General features: G+C 39.4%; 2 protein-coding genes across 3 annotated transcripts in view; both read right to left on the bottom strand.

Annotated features, from left to right (window-relative positions):
• Positions 1-6,252, bottom strand: part of galk1 (galactokinase 1) — a 36,351-nt gene extending 30,099 nt beyond the window's left edge. For both annotated transcript variants that reach the window (XM_072373269.1, XM_072373268.1), the window contains exons 1-3: positions 5,967-6,252; positions 3,393-3,582; positions 3,094-3,213 (exon numbers count right to left, since the gene is read on the bottom strand). In XM_072373269.1, the coding sequence (XP_072229370.1) occupies positions 3,094-3,213; positions 3,393-3,582; positions 5,967-6,131 (475 nt within the window). In that variant the 5' untranslated portion in view covers positions 6,132-6,252. The remainder of the gene's footprint in view (positions 1-3,093; positions 3,214-3,392; positions 3,583-5,966) is intronic.
• Positions 6,253-7,486: 1,234 nt separating this feature from the next.
• The window catches only part of LOC140278518 (1-phosphatidylinositol 4,5-bisphosphate phosphodiesterase delta-3-A-like), a 36,109-nt gene continuing 17,103 nt past the window's right edge, over positions 7,487-26,492 (bottom strand). The window contains exons 4-16 of the mRNA XM_072373551.1: positions 17,718-17,946; positions 17,272-17,401; positions 16,909-17,134; positions 16,461-16,662; positions 15,592-15,736; positions 14,772-14,924; positions 13,700-13,843; positions 13,417-13,570; positions 13,095-13,211; positions 12,109-12,287; positions 11,643-11,778; positions 11,341-11,490; positions 7,487-11,251 (exon numbers count right to left, since the gene is read on the bottom strand). Of these exons, the coding sequence (XP_072229652.1) occupies positions 11,166-11,251; positions 11,341-11,490; positions 11,643-11,778; positions 12,109-12,287; positions 13,095-13,211; positions 13,417-13,570; positions 13,700-13,843; positions 14,772-14,924; positions 15,592-15,736; positions 16,461-16,662; positions 16,909-17,134; positions 17,272-17,401; positions 17,718-17,946 (2,051 nt within the window). The 3' untranslated portion in view covers positions 7,487-11,165. The remainder of the gene's footprint in view (positions 11,252-11,340; positions 11,491-11,642; positions 11,779-12,108; positions 12,288-13,094; positions 13,212-13,416; positions 13,571-13,699; positions 13,844-14,771; positions 14,925-15,591; positions 15,737-16,460; positions 16,663-16,908; positions 17,135-17,271; positions 17,402-17,717; positions 17,947-26,492) is intronic.

Below are 26,492 nucleotides of genomic sequence, written 5' to 3'. Positions count from 1 at the left end.
CCAACAATCAAAATATGCATTGGAAAACTCGAAATAAATGCGCCCTTGAGTTGAAGCTAACAGGCAGAGTGTAAACACTCCAGGACACATGATTTCTTAGATTAATATTAAGATTAAGATCAGATTTACTGTCATGTACATGCAGGGAAATAAACAAAAAAAATTCTCCTCTGCTTTTAACCCATCCAGGTTGGCACCTGTTGAACACACACATGCACAGGGTCACACACTCATGGAGACAGATGCCATACACTGGAGCGGTGGGCAGCCAATCACAGAGCCCTGGGAGCATGGGGTACGGTGCCTTGCTCAAGGGAACCTCGGCCGTAGCAAGGAGGTGGACTGCCACCCCTGTCAGTTCACCAATCTTTGAGTGGCGATAGTCGAACCACCAACCTTCAGGTTATTGGACGACCCACTCTAACAACTTAGCCATGGCTGCCCCATATAATCTATCAAATGAGAAAGCACAAACTATATAATTAGTTATAAATCCCTTTTACATTATAAAATCCTAAAACCGCTAGAATGGTTTGTAGTATTCTCTCCGATGCTACTCCCACAGCTGCTGCTACTGGACTGGAATGACTGCCTTTATTAAAGGTATGTCTATGCCTCAAAACATTTAATGAGAATTTATTTGACATATGCAAAATGGATCGGTCAGCTGATCAGCGACAAATAGATTGAAAAGTTTTGTTGTTCAAACGTTATCAAAAAACATCAAAAGAGGAAGATGAGCAAGATGGAGCCATATTTTGTCCAGCAATTTTTTGCATTTCTGCTCTTCCTTCTAATGAAGCAGGAGTCTCAACCGCACAAAGGCCAACTTCTCCTGCTGTCGATAACAGATGGAGAGTGAATGAATGATCTGCATTTATATATGGCGCTATCTAAGTCTTGCTGACCACTCAAAGCGCTTCAACACTACAAACCAAGTTCATCCTTTCACAAACACACACTTATAGATCACATCTTAGTTACAGGCTACACACAGATTTTTTCTCATATCATGCAATGGGGATCAAACCACCAACCTTCCGAAAGGCAAACAACTACTCTTGCTCCCTCTACCCTTAGTGAGAAGGCAGCTCTTTACGGCTTGCCAAAAACACACTATAGCGTTGTTACCTTAAGATAACATCCATCCATCCATTTTCTATACCCACTTAATCCAATTCAAGTCACACGTTTTAAGGTAACATTCTGTGCCTTTTCTTAATAAATTGACATCATTTCCTGAGTTCTTGCTGAAATGTATGAGACAAGTTGGTCTAAATAACTGTTGGTTCAAGCACAGCGACCCTTCTCTGACCCCTACTGAAATATCTCCTGAAAAGAGGCATGTTTAGAGGGGTGGAGATCGTGAGCAGCTACCATCCCCTTCCTGTGCTTCAATTGGAGAAAGACAATGGGTTTTCCTTACCGTGACAACAACAGCTGAGCAGCTACAGGGTCTCTGCAGGTTTCAACAATTCAAATTTAAGACTTTTTAAGACTTTTTAAAGACATGATAATAATATTATAATAATGACATAATAATGAATACAATTTAAGACCCATTTGACAACGATACTGGCAAAAAAGTACAAAAGGCTTGAAGGAAACTCGGAGGCCTGGAATTAGGATTTTGTTTATAGCTATTTCACATTGGAATACAAAATGCTTAACCTAACTAAAAACACCAGAAGCCTCTCTTTGTGAACTAATATTTGTTCCACTGTCAACTTTGGAGATGAGCCCCCCACACGCACACACATATTTTTGAATTGCAACACTTATTTGTAAATGAAGTGATGAAGAAGTGGATTGTGAAGGGCCATACTAAGGATGGAGACATGAAAATACAGTAATTACAGAAACATTAGGTGACGTGGTACACAGGAACGGGATTTTACATTGTGTACTAACATCATCATGTGAGGGTTTCTCATGCGTGTGTCAGTGCCTGTAACGTTAGACTGCTCTCGTTTCCTGAGTGGAATCCAGAGGAAAATAATCTGTTAACGGGACACGGAACGTCGCTTATATGCAACAGCATCTTGTCGCTAGGACAGAATATATGTGGTCAGATCTGAGTTTACGTGTGTCGGTAACAGCCGTGTTGCCAGTGATCCCCCCCCTTCATCAAAAACAGAAAAAAGATGTTGTGCGCCAACACACTAACTAGTTGTGCTGGATAAATTGTGACCGGGGTGCACAGGTACTTTAGTTCCGTTTTGTTGTTATGTCACATCGTCCTCAAAAATTGAAATAATTTAAAGCAAGACTGAGGTTTATGCATTTGTTTTGAATAAAAGTAACATTAATACATTTTTAAGACCTTTCAAAATCGTATTTAAGACATTTCATGAAATTTTAAGATAATTTTAGACATTTTAAGGCCTTAAATTCAAATTATTGAATTTTAGACGTTTTAAGACTTCTCAATATCCTGCGGATACCCTGAGCTAAGTGAGCCACAGGATAATTTGTCTGTGTGGTCCTGTGATGGCCGGGTGAGCTGGCCAGGGTGTACCCTGCCAATGGTGGCTGGGATAGGGTCCAGTGGCCTCCACAACCCTGAATTGGATTAGGCGGGTGTAGAAAATGGATTGTTGGATAAATTATTTTTCAGATATTTCCTTCGTCTGAAGCTCAGGTGCTGAGATCTTAAACTGATCCCTCTTTGTGACATAGTTCATTCGCAAATCCAGCATTAAACTGCCTTTTGCTAACTCTTGCTGGAACATTTCCCTCAAATATAGTTTATCCTCTGGGCTCTTACATCCTCTGAGGATGCTGGTAGATATAAGATACAGCTGACAACAGGACATTTCCAAGTAAACATCCAAACAATATAGATTTACCAGCTATCATCCAGCGTTGGATGGAAAGCAATAAAAATGTACTGATTGCCCATTGACTGATTATTGCGGGTGGACAATCAAGAAATCAATCAGCAAATACACAAACAATTAATTTCAAATGTTTAACGGCATCTAATTCCAGTTTGGTGAAAGCCTCTGGCTGCAAAGACTACATAAAATTTATGAGAGTCACTCTTCCTTGAATACAGTGACGCTAAGAGTCCATCACTGTCCAGACTCTGACCTGGCTTGAGCTGCTGCAGGAAGGTGTAGAAGGCCACCTCTAGAGAGGCAGAGCTGGACAGCCCTCCACCTAAGGGAACACTGCTGGCTACCACCGCCCTGAAACCTGGGAGTGGAGGAGCTGTAGCACACAAAACAAAGAGATGGTCCACATTAATATCAATATCCTGTGCAGCATGATGACACCACTGTGACATTGATAAGCTTCTGCTATGTCTTTTGTCATGGCTACCTTAGAATAAAAGATATCCCAGGTAATGTTGGTATTGCTATAGATACTGTTATGAGTTGTTTGCTTACCCCTGTAGTGCTGTATAACACCTTTCACATAGTTTGCCCAGCAGGGTAACCCTGGAGACAGAGAGGATCCATCACTAGGCAAGCTGAAGTCCACTCTCCGAGGTTCGCCAGCATCCTCTGTTGCTGTTATCACGGTAACATCTTTGCCAGAGGTTTTGCTCCCTACCACCACAGTGACGAGGGGCAGTGCCTAACTCATAAAAAAACAGATATTGTCTAAGACGAAAGATTCAATTTTGTCCATTTAAATAATAATCATGTATTGTTAAAGTTTTTTTTTTGCTTATTTCTGATATGTTGAGATCTTAATGTGCATCTGGCATTTCTGTAGAAGTTTTTGTTGGACTTTCACATTTGTAACCACAGAAGATATTTGACAATTGTACGGGAGCACATTGCTGCTATCCCAAGAAAAATGTTAGAATTGCTCTCACAATTTCATCTTTGTGTTCTAACATTGCTTTCAGGTTCTAACAATATTTCCTTCACAACAAAACAATGTTTCATGTTATAACAACATATGTGTGTGTCACATTATGTAAAAAGTTTTTTCATCTTGTCATCATGTGATAACATGTCATTCAAATGCATTAAAAGCATTAGAATGTGATATGACTTTAAATGAGGAAATGGTGTGTAGATCAGAAAATTGGCTTATCTATATGACTTGATTAAGTTCTCTACTTCACACTTTGGTTGATCCTGCAGTTATTAAACTCCTTTGATAACGTGTACTGAGAAGGACTGTAAAGAATCCTATATAACGGATCCATATATACAAGCTCAGGCACAGCGAGAGATCTATTGTAGTTTCTTGATCCTTGTGGTATTACAGTCCAACTTATCACATTATAATATGATAAGTTTCACATTCTTGTAAAAAAATATAAAGCAATAACATAAAATGTTTCACGCTCAGATAACATCACATTAAAACAAAATAAACATTATCTTTTTAACATGATAATTAAGTCATTACGTGACAAGTATGTGTAGTAAAAATGACAAAATATTACAATCAAAATTACTGTAAACTGAACATTAAAATAAAATGTTAGAACAATAACAATTTTTTTGCTCCATTTTTCTTTTGCTGGGTTTGCAGCAACACTTTCCATAGAAATGTGTTTAATGATCCTCAAATACTTCACTATCCACAAATATGTATTCTTGCATTCCCAGAAATACAGTGATTTACATGTAGAACTTACTCTATAAATTTTCAGAAATGTGTGGCTCCAGTTTTCCCTTTGCATGCATTTCGGTTGGGAAAGTATTTACATTGTAATTTTATGTGAAATTATAAATATTTGCAAATTGCTCCATATTTCGGTGAATATTATTTTACAAAACAAAAATACAGGCCTGCTTGGTGGTGTGGTCATTAGCACTGTCAGTTCACAGCAAAAGGGTTCCTGGTTGAAATTCTGGCTGAGATTCTAACCTTTCTGTGTGGAGTTTGCTCTGTGGAGTTCTTGATACTCTGGCTTCCTCCCACTATCCAAAAACATATATGTTGGATTGATTAGTAATTCTAAACTGATCCTAGAAGCGAGTGTGAGCATGGATGGTTGCTTGTCTCTGTGAAGGTCCTGTGATGAACTGGCGACCTGTACAGTCGCTCCAGACCCACAAATACAAAAGTACACACTTGTGGATCCACAAGGTAACAGGAAATTAAGCCCAACTGTGTAAAATCTGATCCACATGAACAAGCAGCTGGACAAATGTAAAAATGTTTACAGGGCAAGTTATGCACACTGGATAATCGTTCTTTATTTTTGTTCATACCATACACATTTGACAATAGTGAAATATTTGGTGATCACTCCACATGTGTCTTGCAACACATTTATGGATTGTCTTCAGGGGTTATAAATTATGCATCCACCAACAACCACTGAGGAGTTTGGTCAATAGTCTTTTTTAGTTTAGCAAGAATCCAGAAATAATCCTGAGGCATGCTAGTAGCAGCCATGATTAAGAGCTGTACAAATTCTCCAAAATACTGAGGAAGGGAGCTTTAATGCTTCCTTTGTTATCTCCTTTAGCATAGGAAACACAGGACCATCCTTTACAGGAGAAAGTAGATAATTCCACCCCACCTTGGCTCCAACTTGTAAAGCAGAGTTAATCACATCTATCCAGTCATACTTTGTTATGTGTGGATAAATGTGATGACTTAAGTGTGAACCTGTGCAGCCTTTACTGCCTTTTTGTTTCCCTTCCCTTTGTGAAATTATATATTATAATTAGTATGAGTACTATGCTCATACAACACATATGTGATCGAGCCTCTGTGTAACATGAGGCTAGAAGAAGCCTTCAAAGCACGTTAGAATATTTATTGAATATTTGTAGTTTCAGTGCTGCCAAGCCACGTCACAGTCTGGTGTAAGCGTGGTTGGATACTCGTGGCAGCGTAGTCGTCTATGCCCAAGTCCTTAAAATGTATCCTACCATGACGTTTCCCAACGAAGTTAAGGAAAAAGAGTCAAGTTAAAGACCATGGGTAGTATTTTTTTCCCACAATTTTCCCGTAACTAGGTATTGTTCGTGGTTGTGTGGTTTTACCATGGGAAGCACGAATCCCTGGTTGTAGTCAGTGTGCTCCCCTATCAGGTTGACTCTTCCAGGAGCACACACTGCCACTTGAGGAGACTCCTCTCTGAACACCTGCATATACAAGTTCCGAGCAGTCGTAACGAGCTCAGACACGCTGGGAGATGAACCTGCCATTGAGGAGAAAAGTATCTGACAAGTGCTACAGGAATTATGTGCTATCAGTAAAGGCCGTGAGGATGAAACGGGAAAATCCAGCCAGAACGAAACACCAGGAAACGTTCAGTTACTACCGCTTCCTGATGTGTTTGTTGTGAGGCTCTGGTTGGCTGAAAAAACATCACATGACAGATCAGCAGTTTATTTCGGATTTTCTAATTCTAATGATCGTATACGCTGAACTTGTTCTAAAACTAACAAAATACAACTAATAAAAATAACAATATGATGATTTATTTTATAAGCAAGTAAAGGAATAAAAGTAAAAATAAAAGATAAAAAGCTCTAGCGCAAGTAGTAGTGCGATGCTGGCGCTTAGTGGCCGCTATGTACAAATTTCATTCATCCATCTTCTATACCGACAATCGTTAATCGGATATTAATAAATAATATAAATATCTATATTTATATATACATACACTGTCTTTAAAGGAAGTCATTCTCGCCCACAATAATAACTATATAACCACAATGACTTTTTATAATAAATTGTGACTAATAGCAGTTATTGTTTTTTTGTGCTTCAAAATATTTCCCTTTTTTTTATGTATTTGGCAGACACTTTTATCCAAAGCAGCTTACACTGGTAGGGTACAGAGATCTTTCCTGTGGACTTCTACTGAAGGTAGTACTTTTCATGTAGGGGATCTGTACCCAGGTCACTCACATGAAAGGTGGCAACCTTGCCACTACGCTATCCAGTTCCAGTCTCCCTTTTTGGGTTTATAAAGTGCCGTTCAGTTAAATCCAGTAGAATTAAATAAAATAGCAGTGATAAACAAACATATGAGGAGTGAAAGTAAAGCTCATGGGATTTGAAATGAAACTGTGAGTCAGTTAAATAAGTTGTATGACCACAAACAAAACACTAAAGCCAGTTAGACCGACCCTCATCCAAATATTGATACGGTCACAGATAAACTGTAAATGATTTGCATTTGAATAGTTATTTTCTATGTTGTTGACCACTACAAGTCACATTCACCCATCCATATACAGAGTCCTAGAATCACTTCTTCATCTATGCAAGGATTTTTTCAGCCTATGCAATGCTTTTTCTCCATCATAGACTTACACACAGATGAACGCATAAGATGCGATGTGGGGCTGAACATCTTGCCAAATGAGACTTCAACATGTAAACTGGGGAAGTCGGGAACTGAGACTATGACCTTCCGATTGGCAGGCCACAACTTTATCCTTCTTTACTTCTTCCCCTCTTATTCTGTGCCCCTTCACCTCCACTTCCTCTTTTTTCAGTCGTCAACAATCTGTCAATAATAACTTAAAATATCTCAAATGAAACAAAATACTAAAGCTATACTTTTATTAACATCGTCACTGTAAAAAACAGACATGGATGCATCAGATGACAGTTTGGTTGACAGCTGGACTTCAGGATATCACATACCCGCTTCCATAATGAGGTTCTTTTTCAGCAGCTTTGAGAATGATTATTTACCTAAATACCGCCTGATTATAAATAATAAAATTATGTTGACAATTGCTCTTGTGCACAAAAGTAATTAATTTAATGTTTCACATAGTTTAAAAAACAATTCAAATGCTTTGAATTACAATTTAAGTATCATTGCTACAACTGAAATACAGAAACTTTGGTCATTAAACACATTATGTTGTTGTGACAGTTCCTGATATGCAGGAGCAGTTTGTACACACTTCTCATTCAAAACGAATCAGCAGGTGTGTCCACACTTTTGACTGGTACTGTATGTGAGTAAGTGTGGCACTGTCAAGACACAGAGAAGACATTTGTTGTTGAATGTGACATCTTCTGATTTAACACATGTTGCAAATAATATGCACTGGAGTGATCAGATAGTGAATTACATTACAAAAATTATCCTTCTAGTGAGTGTTTTCTGATATGCAAGTCATGGGTTTTTAAAGAATTATCTTCATACATTGTGAGAGCAATATTCATAGTACTTCTTGTGTAAATGAACAAAATGTGAATGTTTTAGAAAGCAGCACTGGCAAAACACTGATAAACATACAGTATAAAATGATTCTTTAGCACAAAAGTAGAGAGATGTCAACATAAAAATGAATGGTCTAATCTGTTACAATAATAAAGCCTTTAGGTCACAGTTGCCAGAATCAGTCAGTCAAACTGGCACATAACATATTTGAACACAAATAAAACGATGGTAAATAAAATATATATAAAACAATATGAAGCATATCCGTGTACAGTACATATCACAAGGAAGCTAACAATATGGCTGCAGATCTATCTAGTGCACATCACAACTCTTTGTTGGTAACTAAAAAAATCTATTCATACTATAAAAACTTTGGACTTCGTCACATAGTCATACACTAAAATAATAAATATTCTGATAATACATGATAATACACTGATATTGATAATACACTTTGCTAAAATATGAAACTACTAAATTGGCAGAAACAGGGTCTGGTCTGGTCTTAAAAATGGAGCTCTGATATCCTCTAAACATTTGAAAGAAGGAAACAAACTTTTTCACATGGGTTTTCATGGATCATGCTGAGGAACATCCAAGCCTGATATAATCAGATTCACAATGAAAGTTGTTTGAGTATGTGAACAACCTTAGCACAGTCTGAAAAGGGTCTTAATACATGACAACATTAACAAAATTGTGTCTCAAACTCATATCTGAGGAAAATACTGTGAGCTCAAGGTTGACTTCCTTGTAGTTTTTGAGTTATGATCAGTGGTAGAAGTATAATGGAGCAAATGCATGGTCATGGCAACCATGGGGCTCACATACATATACTGTAAGCCCACTCAACTGTCAAGTAACTGAGATATAAAAAAATGAGTTTCATGTGTTAGTGAAACCTTGTTTTTTTTTTCTGGTAGTTCGTATCCTAGCACATTATCTGTTGTGTTGAAGCAGGAAAACATTTAAAACCTGCAGAACAGCGGCCCTTGAGGACCGGATTTGGACATCCCTACCATGGAGCTTAAATTAACACCAGAGAATCTGGCAATATTTTGCTCTTAATATTTTTTCTGGCAATATTTTGACTATTTCTATTAACTATGAAATATGTGACACTGACAAAGAAATAAAAAGATCTAATTTATCTGTAATATAAATTTGCTTATTTAGATTTATAGTTTTGAATTATTTGAATGTGGCGAGAGTTTGAAATCAAAAGTATTCTAAAATTTAATTTAATTTAATTCTAAAAGGGTATAACTAACATTTCAATCTCTGATAAATACCATATCATGAACTAACAAGGGGATGTTGTAATGTTGGGGATTTCCCTTTAACTGTGTTACAGAACACTTAAGTAAATGCCTGGAGTACAGAATTATTTTGTTTTATTAGGTATCAGCAAGATACCTTTACAGTCTTGGCAGAGCAGAGGAGGAAATGATAGTCATCTTTTCATGATTTTAAATCCACACGTCGGTAACTTTACCAACAAAGCCAAGTGGAGCAAACGCAACACAGCCCAGAACAAGAGAGCTAATCTGTTATTACCTAGCAACAGCAACAGCAAAGCTACGTCTGCATCCACCCATCATCGGTTTTTTTTCTCTGCACTTTCCAACAAAAAAAAGCCAGTTTGATGTTTGCTCTTGTCTTATCTCTTGCTTGTATACTTTATCTCATTTTCAATCCTCATTTCCGAAGGTGTTTCTTTGTTCAGGTTTGACAGACGACCACATCGCAAAAGTTTCATGTAAGTTTGTTTGTCAGGACCAACCACTAAAAATCAACTTGCACAACAAAATCCCATTTGTTTGGAGTAAAAGTGTGTCTGGGAGCACTTCCAATCCTGCTCAATCATTTGTGAAGCAATTTTAAGTATTACAAGTGAAATCTAAATATTAGAATCCAGTTTTTTACACAAGTGTACCACTTCATCTTTAGTAGGACTGGCAGGAATCATCACAGCCAACAACCAAATGTTTAATACCACACACACATATATAATATCCACAGAAATTTTTGTCTTTAAATCAGTCATTTATAAATAGTCAACATGGCTTTCTATGAATCAGGCATCTCTGTAATATCCATCCATTTTCTATACTGGGGCTGGAGCCTATCCCAGGTGTCATTGGGTGAGAGGCAGGGTATACCCTGGGCAGGTCGCCAGTCCATCACAGGGCCACAAAAAGACAAAACAACAATCTAGGCTCACACTTACTCCTAGGGTCAATTTAGAGTCATCAATTAACCTGACATGCATGTTTTTGGACAGTGGGAGGAAGCCAGAGTACACGTAGCTGGGGAGAACATGCAAACTCCTCACAGAAAGGCCCCAGACGGGATTCCACCCAGGAACCTTCTTGTTGAGGCAATGGTGTTAATCACCACACCACCGTGCAGCCCATCTATGTAATATTCTGATCAAATTTGCACTAAAATACAAATACAATAATTTCAAAAGTCCTCCCTGCAGATGACTGTAGAGTTAGCTCTTTTCAGCCTGGATGAGAGAATTGTAGATTTAAAGTCAAGATTGAAAATATCCAGTACCATACTTTGATCATGGACCCACAGATTAATCATTATTTGGTCATCTAATTTTATTCCTGCCCAAAGAATCAAAGCTCCTTTAAATAAGGTACTTGAAAGACAGTTCTGTCTTTAAGTTTTCACACCTGTCACAGTGAGAGCTAGTTTTCTCTACAGACACTAATATACTGGGCGGTAAGCTTTAAAAAATAGTAGTGTCTTTCATCTTCACAAATTCCAAATACTAGTCAGTTTGACCAAACGCAAACCTCTTGCACAAAAGAATATAAACTGTCTGATGGTATGGCTTCAACAACAGCAAGGGATGGCTGTAAACACTGACTTTTAAAATTTAGGGCCCAGATCTTGTATTTGGATCCAGGCAGATATGTTCCATAAGCAACTGCGTTGAAATGGAGTGAAGATGAGATCACAGTTTCTTAGTCAAAGGCTTGGCCGGTGACCTAGCTGGTGATGCAGCTGCTGCTTTGGAGTGACTAATCTGTCAAGGGGTGATCTTAATGTGGATGAATAGGGACGCAGGTGAGAGGCTTGAACCATCCAGCTTGAGCAGTCGGACATGCCGGTAACCTTCATGTGTTGGAGGGTAGAAGGACAAGTAAGTACACAGTTAGAACCAGCACAATCCTCCATTTTGAATCGTGTGTCTCCATACACACCTGTACGCAAACTGGTGAAAGGCAGAGTGAACTGTCCCAAGAAGTCATTGCTTGAGGTATAGTCATGATCCTCCACCATAAAGCGGACCAGAGCCAAGTCAGGGGCATGGATAGTAAAGGTAAAGGTGAAGTCCCATCGCGGGTTGAAGCCTGAAACAAAGAATAGACTCATTCACACTAATTTGTGCTATAGTGTCTGTACCATACCCATGTAGTATGCTGTTCCTCTCCTTTCATTAATGTTTATTCATGGTCGTACGCTACTGCCAATAGATGTTTTTCCCAATGGGAAAAATAAGTACCATTGTTGTCCACATGATGAGTTTTCTTCTTATTGTTGTCAATGGGGACTCCATATACCTCCACCCATACATGGGGATCAACTATGGAGCTGGGTTTGTCCCATTGCTGTTTAGGCAGCTGCTGAGCTGAAATGACCTGAATTAACAAAACAGCAAGAGAAATATTAGAACATAGAGCAAACAGAACATATCTAGCAGACAATTTGTGATCCAGAGTTCCCCTATCAGCCATGTTTACTCTCAAGATGGATTCAACTATGACTCCCTAAATTAAATTAAACTAAATTAAGAAATACTTTATTTATCCCACAATGAAATTCTATAAAATTTTAGAAAATATCAACAATGCTCTATAACAAGTCATAAAACTTAAAAGTGTCTTCTACACTAAAGAAAAAAATGGATGTAAACTGACAATGGAACACACAATTCTACCAATTTCAGCCCAGGTTTAGCATGATCTTACCTGAATAGTGAGCAGAGCAGGTTTGTGCCCAGGACCTCCCCCAACATTCTCAGGGTTGAAGGTGGTGTCAGGCTGGCACATAAAGGAAGGCTTCCGGACATAGCCACACAGACCATTCTGCAGGAACCGACCTTGATTTAAGTCCATCTGCACACCAGGTGTCTGGAAGTTCAGAGCAACTGGGGGGGAGACAACACAGGAGAGTTAGCAGGACATAGCTCTATTCACAAAGTCCTTCATGCGGCCCACTGACAGGTGGGCTGTGGAAGCATATCCTGCGAGAGGAAAGTAAGACTTAACAAGGATTCAAGTCTGACTGACAATTCTTTATTGGTCTGTTTGGTTTCTTGTGATAGAATAACGTATACAACTAAACACATCAAAGCACACACCAAATGTTGAAAAAAGCAAAACATGAAATTAAATTGAATTAGATGAAAAAAAAGAATATTTTTTTCATTACCAAAGGTAATTAATTAAAACAATTTATGAAAAAAGACAAATGTGAAAATAAACACATGTAAAATATTTACAACACTTCTAGAAGTAATTTGCAGATAAACATAAACAGCAATAAAAAAATAAAAACAGAAGGGTTCAAATTACACCTAAAACAAAAATGAGCATACTAAAAAAAGTAGTGCACAAAAAGATTACATAACAGTGACAAGAAAGAAACTTTTCCAAATGCAGCTGGTTACAGAGGAAAAGAGCCTGAGAGCTAAATACTCTGTCTCCTGCTTTGTTCTGGAAAAGCCTGTATTCCGAGACACAAGAGTTCTTGTGGGAGGATGGGTAACAAGGTCATATTTTCAATTAGGCAGAACTTGACCACTAACAACTTTGTACGTGACAAGAAGAGTTAAACATTTTTAATTCTATCCTGAGTTTTTTAGGCTGTTGTAGTCAATGATGTCAAACAGCAACTAAATTGAACAGATTCAACACAGAGGCAAGACCACACTAATACAAAGACAAGCCCTCACCAATTTGACAGCCTGCGTTCCACATCTCCTGAGGGTTGTAGTTCGAGGACTGGAGACGCTGGCCTGAGGGGTAGATCCTGCTGAGCTGGTGACTGTTGTGACGCACAAAATATATCCCTGAATGGGCAGGACAAGAAACATTCAATCAGTCCAGCAAGTCCAATGGTAAGCTGAGTGGTTAATTTAGCTTTTTTCAACTGCTGCATGAGCAAAGTACGATCAGTACAACATGTTCTTGCCAAGTCTTATACATAATCTTAGGTTATTTTTCTTTTTCCATTTGTGGGCAGTATGTAAACTATTTCCTTTACACACATCATACCTGAATCCTTAATATGCCTGAGTGCTTCACTCTCAGAGAAAGAAGACATGTCAGTTGCTGGGTTTTTGGCAGCTTCTTCGAAACCTTTAAAGGGAGAACTGCGAGTGTACACCACCAGCTCTGACAGCTCTGAACTCAGTTTGGACACACCTGGCTGGGATCGCACACAGACACCACTCACATTATGCACCAGCCACAATGGTGAACAAATGCTTAGACAAACTAAGCAAAGTAAATCACCCTTGAAAAACGAATCAACATGAGCTGGTGGTGCTGCACTTACCCTCTTGTCCTCTTTCTTTCTCTTGGGTTTTCCTTCAGTCCGGCTGCACTCCTCATCTGAGGAGCTGAGGTCTGAAGAACTGGATGAACATTCCTTTTCTGTCATCTCCTTTTTTCCCTTTACCAGGATTTTCCCCTTTAGATCCTAGACACCAAATCAGCATTCCACACCAGTAAAACCAAGACATTATATGAAATTATTCTATTGGTGAAACATATTTTTCATTGTAGCAACACCACAAGAGCTACCAAATAATGTTAAGTTTCAGTAGTATTGAAACCTAACATTATTTGCAATTATGATTACTCTGCCCTTACGTACTACTACTGGTAAGCTTTATCCTAACTATTAATGATGTAATGTATGAATATGGATGCTTTAAAAGACTGAACAGGATATGAGAATATAATCCTTAGAACAAATCCTGTAAAATCCTATGAATGTAATTCAGTAGCCACAGTGGACAGCCCCTACAAAGCAACCTCACATATTGTGAAGGTATGTGTACCTTCAACGTAGTGTGATTATAGTGACATAGATCAAGTACATGCACTAATCCTCATTGGAGATCATGTGGAAATATAGAATAAGTGAAACACTGATGAGCAGATGCCCTTAGATTTACTGTGTAAGACAAACAGTCCACTCTCTGCTTCCCAACACCATAACAGTTACTGTTACATCTGGTCTGATACATTTTTCACACTGCCCTCACATAGAAGGACAAAGAAAAGAGACGAGTTTGCATATTAAAAGTTTAAAATACTTTAAAATAATCTGACTGGTAAGCCAGTCATGGGCTATTTTCAGCCTTCTCATCATTCCATTGAAAACTAGCAAGCATAATACAAATATCTATGGACAAATCATTTAATCATGTCATTTATCACTTTTTTCTTTCAAGCAACTGCTTAAAAAAACAAAACTGATGACAGTGAATGTAGTTCTGCACACAAGTACAATTCATATTCAACTTAAAAATATTTTTAGTATCAACAGATAAAGGACTTATTCTGCTGTATCTGTTGTCTAGTGTACTACTGTGCTTCTGTCCAACTTTGACATTATTTACCTCTGGAGAAGGCAGGCAGTGGGAATCCAGACCACTGAGGGGCTTGACCAGCAGCTTGTCCCCCAAAATGGCACGCAGGTGTTGAGCCATTACTGTCTGCTGCTCTACAGAGCAGTGGTTCTCCAGGGACAGGATCAAAGGGTAGGGAGAGGCCTGGGGATAATGGTGTACAGTCTGAGATATAAGAACTTTGTCCATAGACCAGAGTTGATGATAAATTCATCATTTGGCATGTCTAAATTTTCAATATATGTCAGACAAATTTAGTATCAAAATGAAAAAAAGTGACTTTGACTCTGGGTTGATTGTTGGAGACAAGCTGGCTTAACTCTATCTAGAACCAGTGACCTTATGGGATTTTCACTTTGGTTGTCTCTAAGGGGTCTTCAGAAAAGGGTAACATATAGAAATATACCAAAATCTCCATTTCTGCTCATGAGAATCCTTTGACATTACAAATTCAGTGTAGTGTTAGGGTCTGGGGACTGTTTTCTTGAGCCCCCTTATTACAGTCATGTTATAAATTTACACTCTGTCTGAGTATTTCAGCTGACCATGCATATCCCTACATGACTCCAAAGTGGTTTCATGAACATGGAGAAAGAGTTGGGATGGTATAGAAACATAGAAAACACAGTCATTTTTCATTTAATTTGTTTATCTACATCTATTTTTGGATTTCAGGCCTGCAACACATGTAATTTGTTCATGTATATGAACAAATCAATGATCCTGACAAGTTAAAAAAACATGAAAAATCTTTGGATTAATACTGTCCGCTAAGACATAAAAGTCAAGAAAACACAAGAAAATAACTCACTTTAAAAGCATACTCATTGATCGTTTCAATTACTTCAACAAAGGGCACTTTGGAGGTTAGTGTGTGTCCATGATAGATGACTGGCTCTCCTTTGTCTCCATCCCAACAGTCCAGCTCCACACAGCGACAGCCATGATTTAGAGCTCTAAGGGAAGAAATCATCATAAGAATTTATAAGACAGACATGACTGAGGTATAATGTAGACCAGCTGTGTTCTGATGGGGGGGGGGGTTGAAACATTCCCCTCTTACCTAGATATTTAATTTTATACTAATCAGGATCCATGTCATGGTGTCAACAATCTCAATCTAGCTAATCCTGTCACAAGACATGTCAGGATATACAAAAGAGAGGCTTTATTATTAAAGACAAACAAGCTACTCTCAAAGGCTGCCTGTGAGTTAACTACTCCACCTTTTTAAAGAACAGCCCTGAATGACTTCCCAGGACTTTTTCCCTGGTCTAATCTCTCATACAGCAGACAGGGTAGTCCTGTATGGTACTAATTTACATTATTTAAGTATTTTGACCTCATGTGATATCTGCTGGAAAAATGAGTAAAGATTTCCAGGTTAGAATCAAGAAGCTCCACAATATTTAACAGCCTGGTCTAAGAAGCTACCTCTCCGTATAGAGCAAAAAGTGGAGTCCTCTGAGACTTTGAGGTCAAGTGACAGACCGTCTCCAGGGCTGCTCTGACTTTCTGCTTTATCAGTTTTACTTCTGGCAAACGCAGACCCTCCGGCTGTTCGGGCTGTTACTTGTCAGTGGTTTCAATCAACCCCTAAGTACTACTAAAATGTTCTTTTAACAATTTAAAGTAACCTTGTCTAATACTGTCTCAGCAACTGCACATAGTATTACTTACCGTATGTATGGCTCTGTGCTGCTGTCCCCAGTCAGCTGGTCCTTGGTGAGGTAGGTGTTGTGGGAAGAGGAGATGAAGTAGTGTGCCAGCGGGTGTTTCATATCTTGGTAGACTCGAGCGTGTTCTGGACCAAACACACAATTCTCCTTAGACAGCATGTACATGGTGAAACCATTGGGGGTCATGAACTGGTTTCTCTGGGCTGTACAAAGCAAAAGACACAAACACAAGACAAAAAGGGCCATCCATAAATAACCAAACTGGTGCTATTTGTCAAATTCTGTATAATACAAGTATTTCAATATATGTACATAGGCAACAAATCTGGATATCATACTTTCAAATTTGACAAAAACTGTGGTTTAAGTGACTCATTTTTTAGATCAAATCTAATAAGAATCCTAACTGCATAAACTATATTGTAAATAATTGTTACTTGGCACCGTACCCCAGTCATTAAGTTCATACGTGAGTATGAGGCTTTGGGCATGTGTGAGTGATGCATCCTCCCCTTGGTCCTTCAGGAAATCTCTTAGGTCCACAGTGGAAAGTACACAGCCATTTGCAGAGTACCGGATGAAGACAGCATCCAGTTCTGGTCTTCGTAACAACTCTCTGCAGAAAACTTCAATCTCTTTGTGGTCCAGTCGACCATCAGCTGACCGATCACATTTCTATCAGTCAGCCACAGATGAGAGATGACATACACCTCAAGTAAGCAACAGCTAATAAAGTTTGGTTATTCATCAAATCAAACAAATAACAAGTCAAATAATAATTACTAACAACTTAAATGTGTGTGCTCATCTACCTGAAAGAGGCTGCGGGCATACTGATCACTTAGGTCAATGTTGATCATCTGAAGCAGTGTCTGCACTTCCCCATAGCTCATCTTGTCATCTTTGTTCTGGTCAGCCCGACTCAGGTAAGCATGAATCCAAGTAACACGAAACATGGTCAAGGAAGCAGCAAGAGGACGAAATTAATATCGAGTGTTGAACTCTAACCAATAACCAATACAGGATTAATGTCCATTTCTATGACCTCTGCCTACATTTTATTTTGGAATTCAGTGAATTTTTAATGATTTTCCTCAGTTGAAAAAACTTTATCAATCAGTTACTTTTTTAACTTTCTTGTTACTTGAGTAGTTAGATGCTCTCCAAGAAAAATATCCTGGCCCTGTCATTTCTTCGTTGTCATGCACGCAGTTTCACAAAAACAATAATTTATTTCAATCCGGCAGTTCAAGGATATTGGTCAAGTTTCTCCTTGTGGGTCATGTTCTCCACCCTTTCCTGCAGGGTTTGGAGGCCACGGACCCAGCGCTGAGCCTCTTCCTCGCTCTGACAGAGCAGATCTAGGCTCTTGCGGGGCCCTTTAAAGACTACTGTTAAACACCGGCCCTCACATACTGAGCCAGCCATTCGTCGCAGTATCTCTGACTGGCAGCCTTCACGAACACACTCCACCTCCATGACAGAGACTAAGGAATGGAGAAAAAGGACAAGAGGAAAGATTAAGCGAGTGAAATACTGGTACTGGCTAAAAGATTTTTCGTCCTTGTGGTATTAATCTAAGAAAGCTTAAAATTAATTTGTGGTTTGATTAATGAAACTCTAGAACTCAGTTATATGGAGGTGCTGTTATTTCTACTGGACATGACACTATGGGCAACTGGGAAGCAGGCAGACAATAAGAAAAGGGAGTGCAACAAGAATTTTTTTTTTAAGTTTCTGTTAAGCATCCAGGACAGATTGCAGACATGCTTTCTTCAAACACCATTCTATTAAAAGCCTGGTTTATCAGTGAATGTGAGAAACCAAAATCAACTAAATCATTGTGTTGAGATCAGTTGAATGTGAAGGACATATATGTTTCATATTAAGAATTAATCAAACCATTAAACAGGTCATAATATATTCAGGCACTTGAATGCTCTTTGTATAATAAGTTTACAAGGAAAATTTAGGAAAAATTGTGGGTATGGCAAATAAACTGCTGTTTGTTTATATGAAAATAACTTGAATTTGGTTAATTTCATAGGATAATTAACACAAACTGTATACGATATGACAGAAATTCAAAATAACCATACATCCTTTCAAATCCATAAGACATCTCACCACACTTTTTATATCCCACATACAAGGCACAGGGTACATCTGCATTAGGTGGATGATAGTAAAGACTGTGTGACCACAGGGTTTTCACTTTATAGTAGAAAAATGTACTCCTCTTGCAGCACAAAGCCTTTGAATCACCGAAACGAGTAGTAGATTGAGCAATTAGTTGGTCATTGACAAGCGTTGAATAAATACAAAACATAATCATAACTAATCATAATCATTGTTCTTATTCGTATCTCTGACAGTAATTTACACACATTTCAAACTCTGCATTTCAATAAGTGTAACAGTGTTGCAAATGTTAGATGTATATGAAAATACAACAGGCACAACAACGATGATGTTGTAAGGTGCCCTTATGCCAAAGAAGCTCTGACCAGTGCACACGTCGAAGGGGAGCCTTTAGGATCTGGTACCTATGTGTCAGCAGTACATTCCTGTTGAGAGAATGGGGTTTTATGGTCTGCAGCAATGCTCAGCTAGGTGGTAGGTCTATCATCTATATGAATGCCAGGACCCAAGGTTTCACAGTAGAACATAATCCAGAACATCCAACTACAATGGCCACATTGAATTCTTCTTCTGTGGCACACATACATACAGAAAGTATGACTGATCTTTTGGGATTGAGTGAGTGAAAAGAGGACCCAAATGTGGACAGCAAACTGCTGGCTCAAGGAAACTTAACTGGGTATTTATTGAAAACTGAAACTAAATATACGGCAGAGCTGGAATCTGATAAACTAAAAAGAAAAAAGCCATACAAACAGCAATGGTGAGGATCTGACAATGATTAATGCTGGGCTTACACCAAACGAGTCTTTCGGAGTCTAACTTGAGTCTCGGCGTGCTTAAGGTGGTACTCTGCAGTCTGCAACCGCGTTTCTTAACAGTCTTTCCCCAGTCTTGGGCTTGGGATCATATCAAACGTGTTTAATATTATCGCAGGTCACAGTGACGTAACACAATCAACAACCAATAGATGAGCACTGACAAAATCGGAAACAGGAAAGCAGACAGTCAATAACAAACATGGCGGTGGACGTAGAAGAACGAGCGACAAGCAGACGAAAATGGACTGTCCAAAAGGAGTCCCCGTCCATATAGCCAAGGCTGTGCCCATATTCTGTGGCGTTTTCTCTTCTTTTTGTTGGGTTTTTCACTACAAACCACTGCACAGACAAGAGCAGCTGTAGCTAAAAGCTGCTTCTCCTCTTTAGATGTGAGCTGATAGTCTTTCAGAGTCTTTTCTAAGTCTTTTCAAAGTCTTCTGGTGTGTGGGTGCACAAATACTGTGGGGGAACTAATGAGTGAGTGACTGCAGCTGAAGCTGATTGACAACAGGTGAGTGTGGAGCAGAATACTAAGCAGGGGAACTGGGGACTACTTGTATGTTATGTTGATAACTGAGAAAAAGAACAATCCCACGTTTCTTTTGAGCAATGTATGACTAAGACTCCTAGCTTCCTCTCAGTAGTGATGATTTCATGTCATGAGCTTCTTCAATAATAAAATTGTTTCTATCAGAGAGAAGATTAATTTAATCCTTCCCACTATTATCACTGAAGTATCACCAAGTACAGCAGCTTTAAAAGTATCTTGAGAGCCTGATTTGTATTTAGACTGTTTCTGTCCAGTTGATCTCTCTGAGCTAACAACACAACAACAGCTTCTTCTAAACCATCAACTCGTATTTTAGATCCAGTCCCAACCAGACTGTGCAAAAAGGTTTTCCCCATAAGTAGGGTGACCAGAACCACCTCAGTACTGATTGGGGTACTGGGTAGAGAGATGTAATGTATGCATGTGGCATGTGAATACAAACAGATTTGGATGAATTTGAATCTATATTGGCTACTTTCCACAACATAAAACAACAACTTATCTTATTTCTTTTTTTGGCCAAAGATAGAGTAACTGTGTGAAAAAATTGCATTGAGTCCACTTTCAGTGTGGTGCTTTAATGGAGTTTAAGAAGATAACTTGACCAAGTGTTAATTATTTCTATTCAATGTTTCTCCCTTTATAAAGCGATAACAATGAAGAACATATAAAAAATAAAACCTACGTATTTATATGGCCACAGATTAAAATAAGAAAATTAATAAACTGGCTATTGCTTTGCATGTCATGAACTGAGCTTCCAATGCATCACGACCAAAACGAAAACATGGATTTTTTTTATGTAGTTCATCTGGATGCAGTCATTGGTGCTCATCATAGTGCTGACTTTTAGGTAATTATTGACCTACATCCAATCTCACTTTTATGTCTAAAGTTTTTGAAAAATAGTTGCAGCTCAACTTTGTGATCATTTACACATTTACAAAGAGTTTCAGTCAGGATTCAGAGTGCATCATAGCACAGAAACAGCACTGGTGAAAGTTACCAATGATCTACCCTTAGTCTCTGATAGCGGACTTGTGTCTGTGCTTGTCCTGTTGGATCTCAGTGCTGCATTTGATACGATCGATCACACCTGTGACGGTCCCTCCACTCTATGTCTTTGTTGTTTTTTTCCCTTTTGCAGGGAGCAATGCGGAGGGCTCATCAGGCTGATTGAGCCACACCTAGGGCTTGTGTTTAAAAGCTCATCTCCTGGAATGGATGGTGTATACACCACAACAAAATAATTAATCTAACTGTATCGCATGTGCTAAAGCCAGATCACACTTGGGAACTACACATTTTAAATGAACCAATCACTCCGACCCAATTGGTTTCCAATGTGCATTACAATTGTATAATGAATCTTTTGTACCTGACACAGAGCAATGTAAAACTCATTCTTTGTTGTTCCCAACAATTAAGAAAAGAGATGTACCGCCCTCAGCGTTGGCTTATAAAGGTAATTATACATGTTTCATCCACAGGGGTACGGGTGAGAATGTGGGTACACTCATGTCAGATTATTGTCCAGAATCCATCAATGTCACTCAGGATGCAGGTAACTACTCAGCATCTTGGTTTCGAAACCAGACTTCCATGAGAGCAGACCTCTGGTGGCTGTGTGGGGATAGGAAACTGAGGCCTGTCCTTCCATCTCACTGGCAGGGCAGCTGCGCAATGGCCCAACTACTGATGCCTTTCCATCTGTTCCATGTGGGGGACTTTAAGGCCTTGGGTGAGAGAAGCTGCAACATCTCAAGCGTTCAACTGTGCCTGGAGGTTCATTTGACAACAGAGTGTACCTGGATAGCAAAGGGGTCCCGAGAGGAGTCCCAGACGAGTTTAAAGCTAGAAATCAAGTTGCTTCAGGTTTTAAATCTTTTATTTTCTGGTGAGTAACAATAAATAAGAATGTTTATTGGATAAATTACATCTATTATAACCAACAGTGCTTTGTGAACTACACTAGAGATGCTGTTAAAGGCATTGCTGAACAATTAGGTCCAACTTCCCTTATGGCATGGCAAAATTTTATTTTTGCCATGTGGGGGATGAATAAATAATTTTTCTATTCTATTCTATTCTAAAATATAATGGCTTTGGATATGTTGCTGGCAGAAAAACGAGAAGTGTGTAAAATGTTTAGAACTTTTTGTTGCACCTTTATTCCTGACAATATTTCCCCAGATGGCTGCATCACCAAGGCCCCAGAGGGATTTGCATCACTCTCTGCAGAGCTGACAGAGAAATTTGGGATCAACGACCCCTTCACTGACATGATGGAGAAGTGGTTTGGCCGGTGGAGTGGACTAGTTACTTCAGTACTGCTATATCTGTCTGTTGTAATAGCCATACTAGTCAGCTGTGGTTGTTGCTGTTGTATCACATGCTTGAGAGGACTGCTGAGCTTAATTTCTGTTGTATAAGTGAATCTTTATTGATGTATTTGACATTATGATTACTTTCCTGTGGGTGCATTCATGTGATAATGGTATGTGTTTACTAGAATGTAATGAGTTTTAAACATATTTCATGTATCTGCAGGCTACCATGTTGTTTATTCCGTCTGTGTTGCAGTTTTACAAAATATAACTGATTCAAATAAGCAACTTCAGTCAAATCTACTGGGTCTCTCATTTTGTTCACTATCTGCTGGCCAGGACAGAATACTTAATATAAACCAATAACTCAAAAACACTAAGAACACAAAACAAGAGAGAAAAGGAAAGGAAATTCCCAAACCCTAACATGATCAGACCAGACCATATTCTTTTTTTTGTTCTTATTGTCCCATTGTCACTCTGTGTTATACCTAATTGGTTGTACAGTTCAGCATGACAAAAACATTATGATCACGTTATCAACATTTGTAAGTTTCCTTTGCTATAAATGTCTATATAGTCAAGAATCTAGAAGTTCACAACACATTTCTCTTTCATATTATTTTCTGGTTTGGTGTAAATATAAACTGCTCAAAAAAATAAAGGGGACACTAAAATAACACTTCCTTGATCTCAATGAATGAAATATTCCAGTTGAAAATCGATATTCATTACATAGTGGAATGCGTTGAGAACAAAATAACATAAAAACGATCAATGTAAATCAAAATTATTATCCCATAGAGGTCTGGATTTGGAATCATACTCAAAATAAAAGTGTAAAATCACATTACAAGCTGATCCAACTTCAGTGGAAATTCCTCAAGATAAGTCAAAATGAGGCTCAGTAGTGTGTGTGGCCTCCATGTCCCTTGTATGACCTCCCTACAACGCCTGGACATGCTCCGGATGAGGAGGCGGATGTTCTCCTGAGGGATCTCCTTCCAGACCTGGATTAAAGCATCAGTCAACTCCTGAACAGTCTGTGGTGCAATCTGGTGTCAGTGGATGGAACGAGACATAATGAACAGGGAGGTCAGTCCATAGCATCAACGCCTTTGTCATGCAGAAACTGCTGACACACTCAGCCTCATGAGGCCCAGTATTGTCATGCATCAGAAGGAACCCAGGGCCCACTGCACGAGCATATGGTCTCACAATGGGTGTGAGGATCTCATCCCGGTACCTAATGGCAGTCAGGGTACCTCTGGCTAGCACATGGAGGGCTGTGCGGCCCTCCAAAGAAATGCCTCCCCACACCCACCGCCAAACCGGTCATGCTGGAGGATGTTGCAGGCAGCAGAACGTTCTCCATGGCGTCTCCACTCTGTCACGTCTGTCAAGTGCTCAGTGTGAACCTGCTCTCATCCGTGAAGAGCACAGGGCACCAGTGGCGAATCTGCCAATCTTGGTGTTCTCTGACAAATGCCAATCGCCTTGCATGGTGTTGGGCTGTAAGCACAAGCCCCACTTGTGGACGTCGGGCCCTCATACCACCCTTATGGAGTCTGTTTCTGACAGTTTGAGCAGAAACATTCGTGGCCTGCTGGAGGTCATTTTGCAGGGCTCTGGTTTAGTGCTGTGCAATATTACAATATATGTCGTGGGGCGATATAAAAATGTCTACCGTACGATATAGCCCTCTATTGTTGACATTGTTTTTTTTTTAAATTAAAATTACACGTTGCATGAAGAATGAATGAATGCTACATGTAATTGCAGCAACGCTACTACTTTGCGGTAGCATTTTTACGTCACCCGCAAAGACTCATTTACGGCAGTGTAAGGGGAGCATGCATGGATACAAACAACAACATGGTAGAGGTGGAGAGCTTGGCGGGGAGTTTGGCAGAGAGTACGATTGGAAACACAGAGGAAACAGAACCCAGAGAGGAATTAGTGCCCAAAAGAGGGAACCGGAATTCCATAGTGTGGAATTGGTTTGGATTTAAAAAGTCAGACACCGACCAGACAATGGTAATTTGCAAAACATGCCGCCAACAAGTCGTTAGTAGCGACTCCAACATGTCTAATCTGTTCTATCCAGTACAGAGACGGCATGAAGATGCGACAAAGTACCTCAAAACCACAAACGAAGAAAAAAAACACCAAATGAGCTTGAACAAATCGGTTACCAAAGGCATCCCCTATGACAAGCAGTCCCGCAGACACCGCAAAATCACAGATGCCATCTCTAAATTCATATGTCAAGACATGGCCCCGGTATATACTGTCGTAAAGAAGGGCTTCATGGCACTGGTCAAAACTCTTGACCCCAGATACAACATGCCTGATCGAAAACACTTCAGTTATGTTCAGCTGCCCCGCAGGTATGAAGGATGCCATGCGAAGGTGAAAGAGGAACTTCAACATGTGGAATTATTGTTTTATAAATAAAAAGAAATTTGCCATTTATTTCATAGATACATATATGATTTTAAGAAAAAAATACTATATTGGGATATATATCGTCATCGTGATATAAAATGACCTATATCTGAATATAACATTTTGTCCATATTGCACAGCGCTAGCTCTGGCAGTGCTCCTCCCGTTCCTCCTTGCACAAGGAGAAGGTAGTGGTCCTGCTGCTGGGTTGTTGCCCTCCTACGGCCCCCTCCACGTCTCCTGGTGTACTGGCCTGTCTCCTGTTATCTCCTCCATGCTCTGGACACTGTGCTGAGAGACACAGCAAATCTTCTTGCCACCGCTCACACTGATGTGCCATCCTGAACAAGCCGCACTACCTGAGAAACTTCTGTGGGTTGTAGACACCGCCTCATGCTACCTCTAGGGGTGAGAGCACTGACAAAATGCAAAAGTGACCAAAACAACAGCCAGAAAGGATGAGAACAGAGAAATGGTCTGTGGTCACCACCTGCAGAACCACTCCTTTATAGGGGTTGTCTTGCTTGTTGTCTCTCATTTCCACCTGTTGTCTGTTCAATTTGCACAACATCAGGTGAAACTGATTTACAATCAGTGTTCAGTCAATCAATTAAGGTTCATTTATATAGCACCTTACAACAGCTAGGGATTGGCCAAAGTGCTTCACAATTCCAGAAATAGATTTAAAATAGATTACATACAACACAAGACAACAACAAGGTGAGTCACAGCTTCAGTGGAGTCAGTTTAAATAAGTATGTTTTTAATTTGGCTTTGAACTGAGGTAGGTCAGTGGTGGTAAATAAATCGGAGGGCAGTGTATTCCAAAATTTCGGACCTGCCACTGCGAAAGATCGGTCACTCCACTGTTTACACCTGGACCGGGGAACCTCCAGTAGATGTTGACCAGCAGAGCGGAGAGCTCTGCCAGATTGGTGAAGCCTCACGGTTTCACTTATGCAGGGGGGTGCAAGGCCATTAACTGCGTTGAAAACAAATAAAAAAGTTTTAAACTGGATCCTAAATTTTACAGGTAGCCAGTGGAGGGAGTAATGTACAGGTGTGATGTGGTCATGTTTACGGGTGTTAGTTAGGAGCCTGGCAGCAGCATTTTGTACCAGTTGTTGGCGGTGGAGAGATGTTTGGCTAAGTCCAATGTACAGTGTATTGCAGTAATCTAACCTTGAGATAATAAAGGCATGGATAGCTGCTTCCACGTCACATGTGGTCTGGATTGTTGCTGCCTAACTGGACAGGTTGATTTCACAGAAGTGTGATTGACTTGGAGCTACACTGTGTTGTTTAGGTGTTCCCTTTATTTTTTTGAGCAGTGTATATGTGTCCTGTAGTACCTGTGGCTTTCCAGCATTTCTTGTTTTCAATATAGCAAATATATGCAAAACACCCACTTAATACAGTACTACAGTATACAATTTTTATGTTAAAATTGGATTTCAACTTGGATTTTGTTCAGTATCCGTACAATTCTTAGTGCTGTGTTTTAACAGGTTTACAGGAAATGTGTCCCTGCCAAAGTCAAGAACAGGCTTAAAGACATGCTTGGTAACCTTCTAAACTGAAAAATCAGCTGTTACTATAATTGTGCACAGTAATGAATATGTGTTCAGGTGAAGCAAAAAACGGCTTGGCAATAAACAACAACAGTGTTGGACTGCTAATCCTAGTTCCTTCTAAATGGTTATTCTGACCAACACAACTGCTGGTCATGATCAGCTCATCATCAA

This window comes from Leuresthes tenuis, unplaced genomic scaffold (assembly GCF_036924035.1).
Source record: "Leuresthes tenuis unplaced genomic scaffold, fLeuTen1.0.hap1 SCAF_20, whole genome shotgun sequence".
Taxonomy (NCBI): Eukaryota; Metazoa; Chordata; class Actinopteri; order Atheriniformes; family Atherinopsidae; genus Leuresthes; species Leuresthes tenuis.
This window is presented reverse-complemented; position numbering and strand designations above follow the sequence as displayed.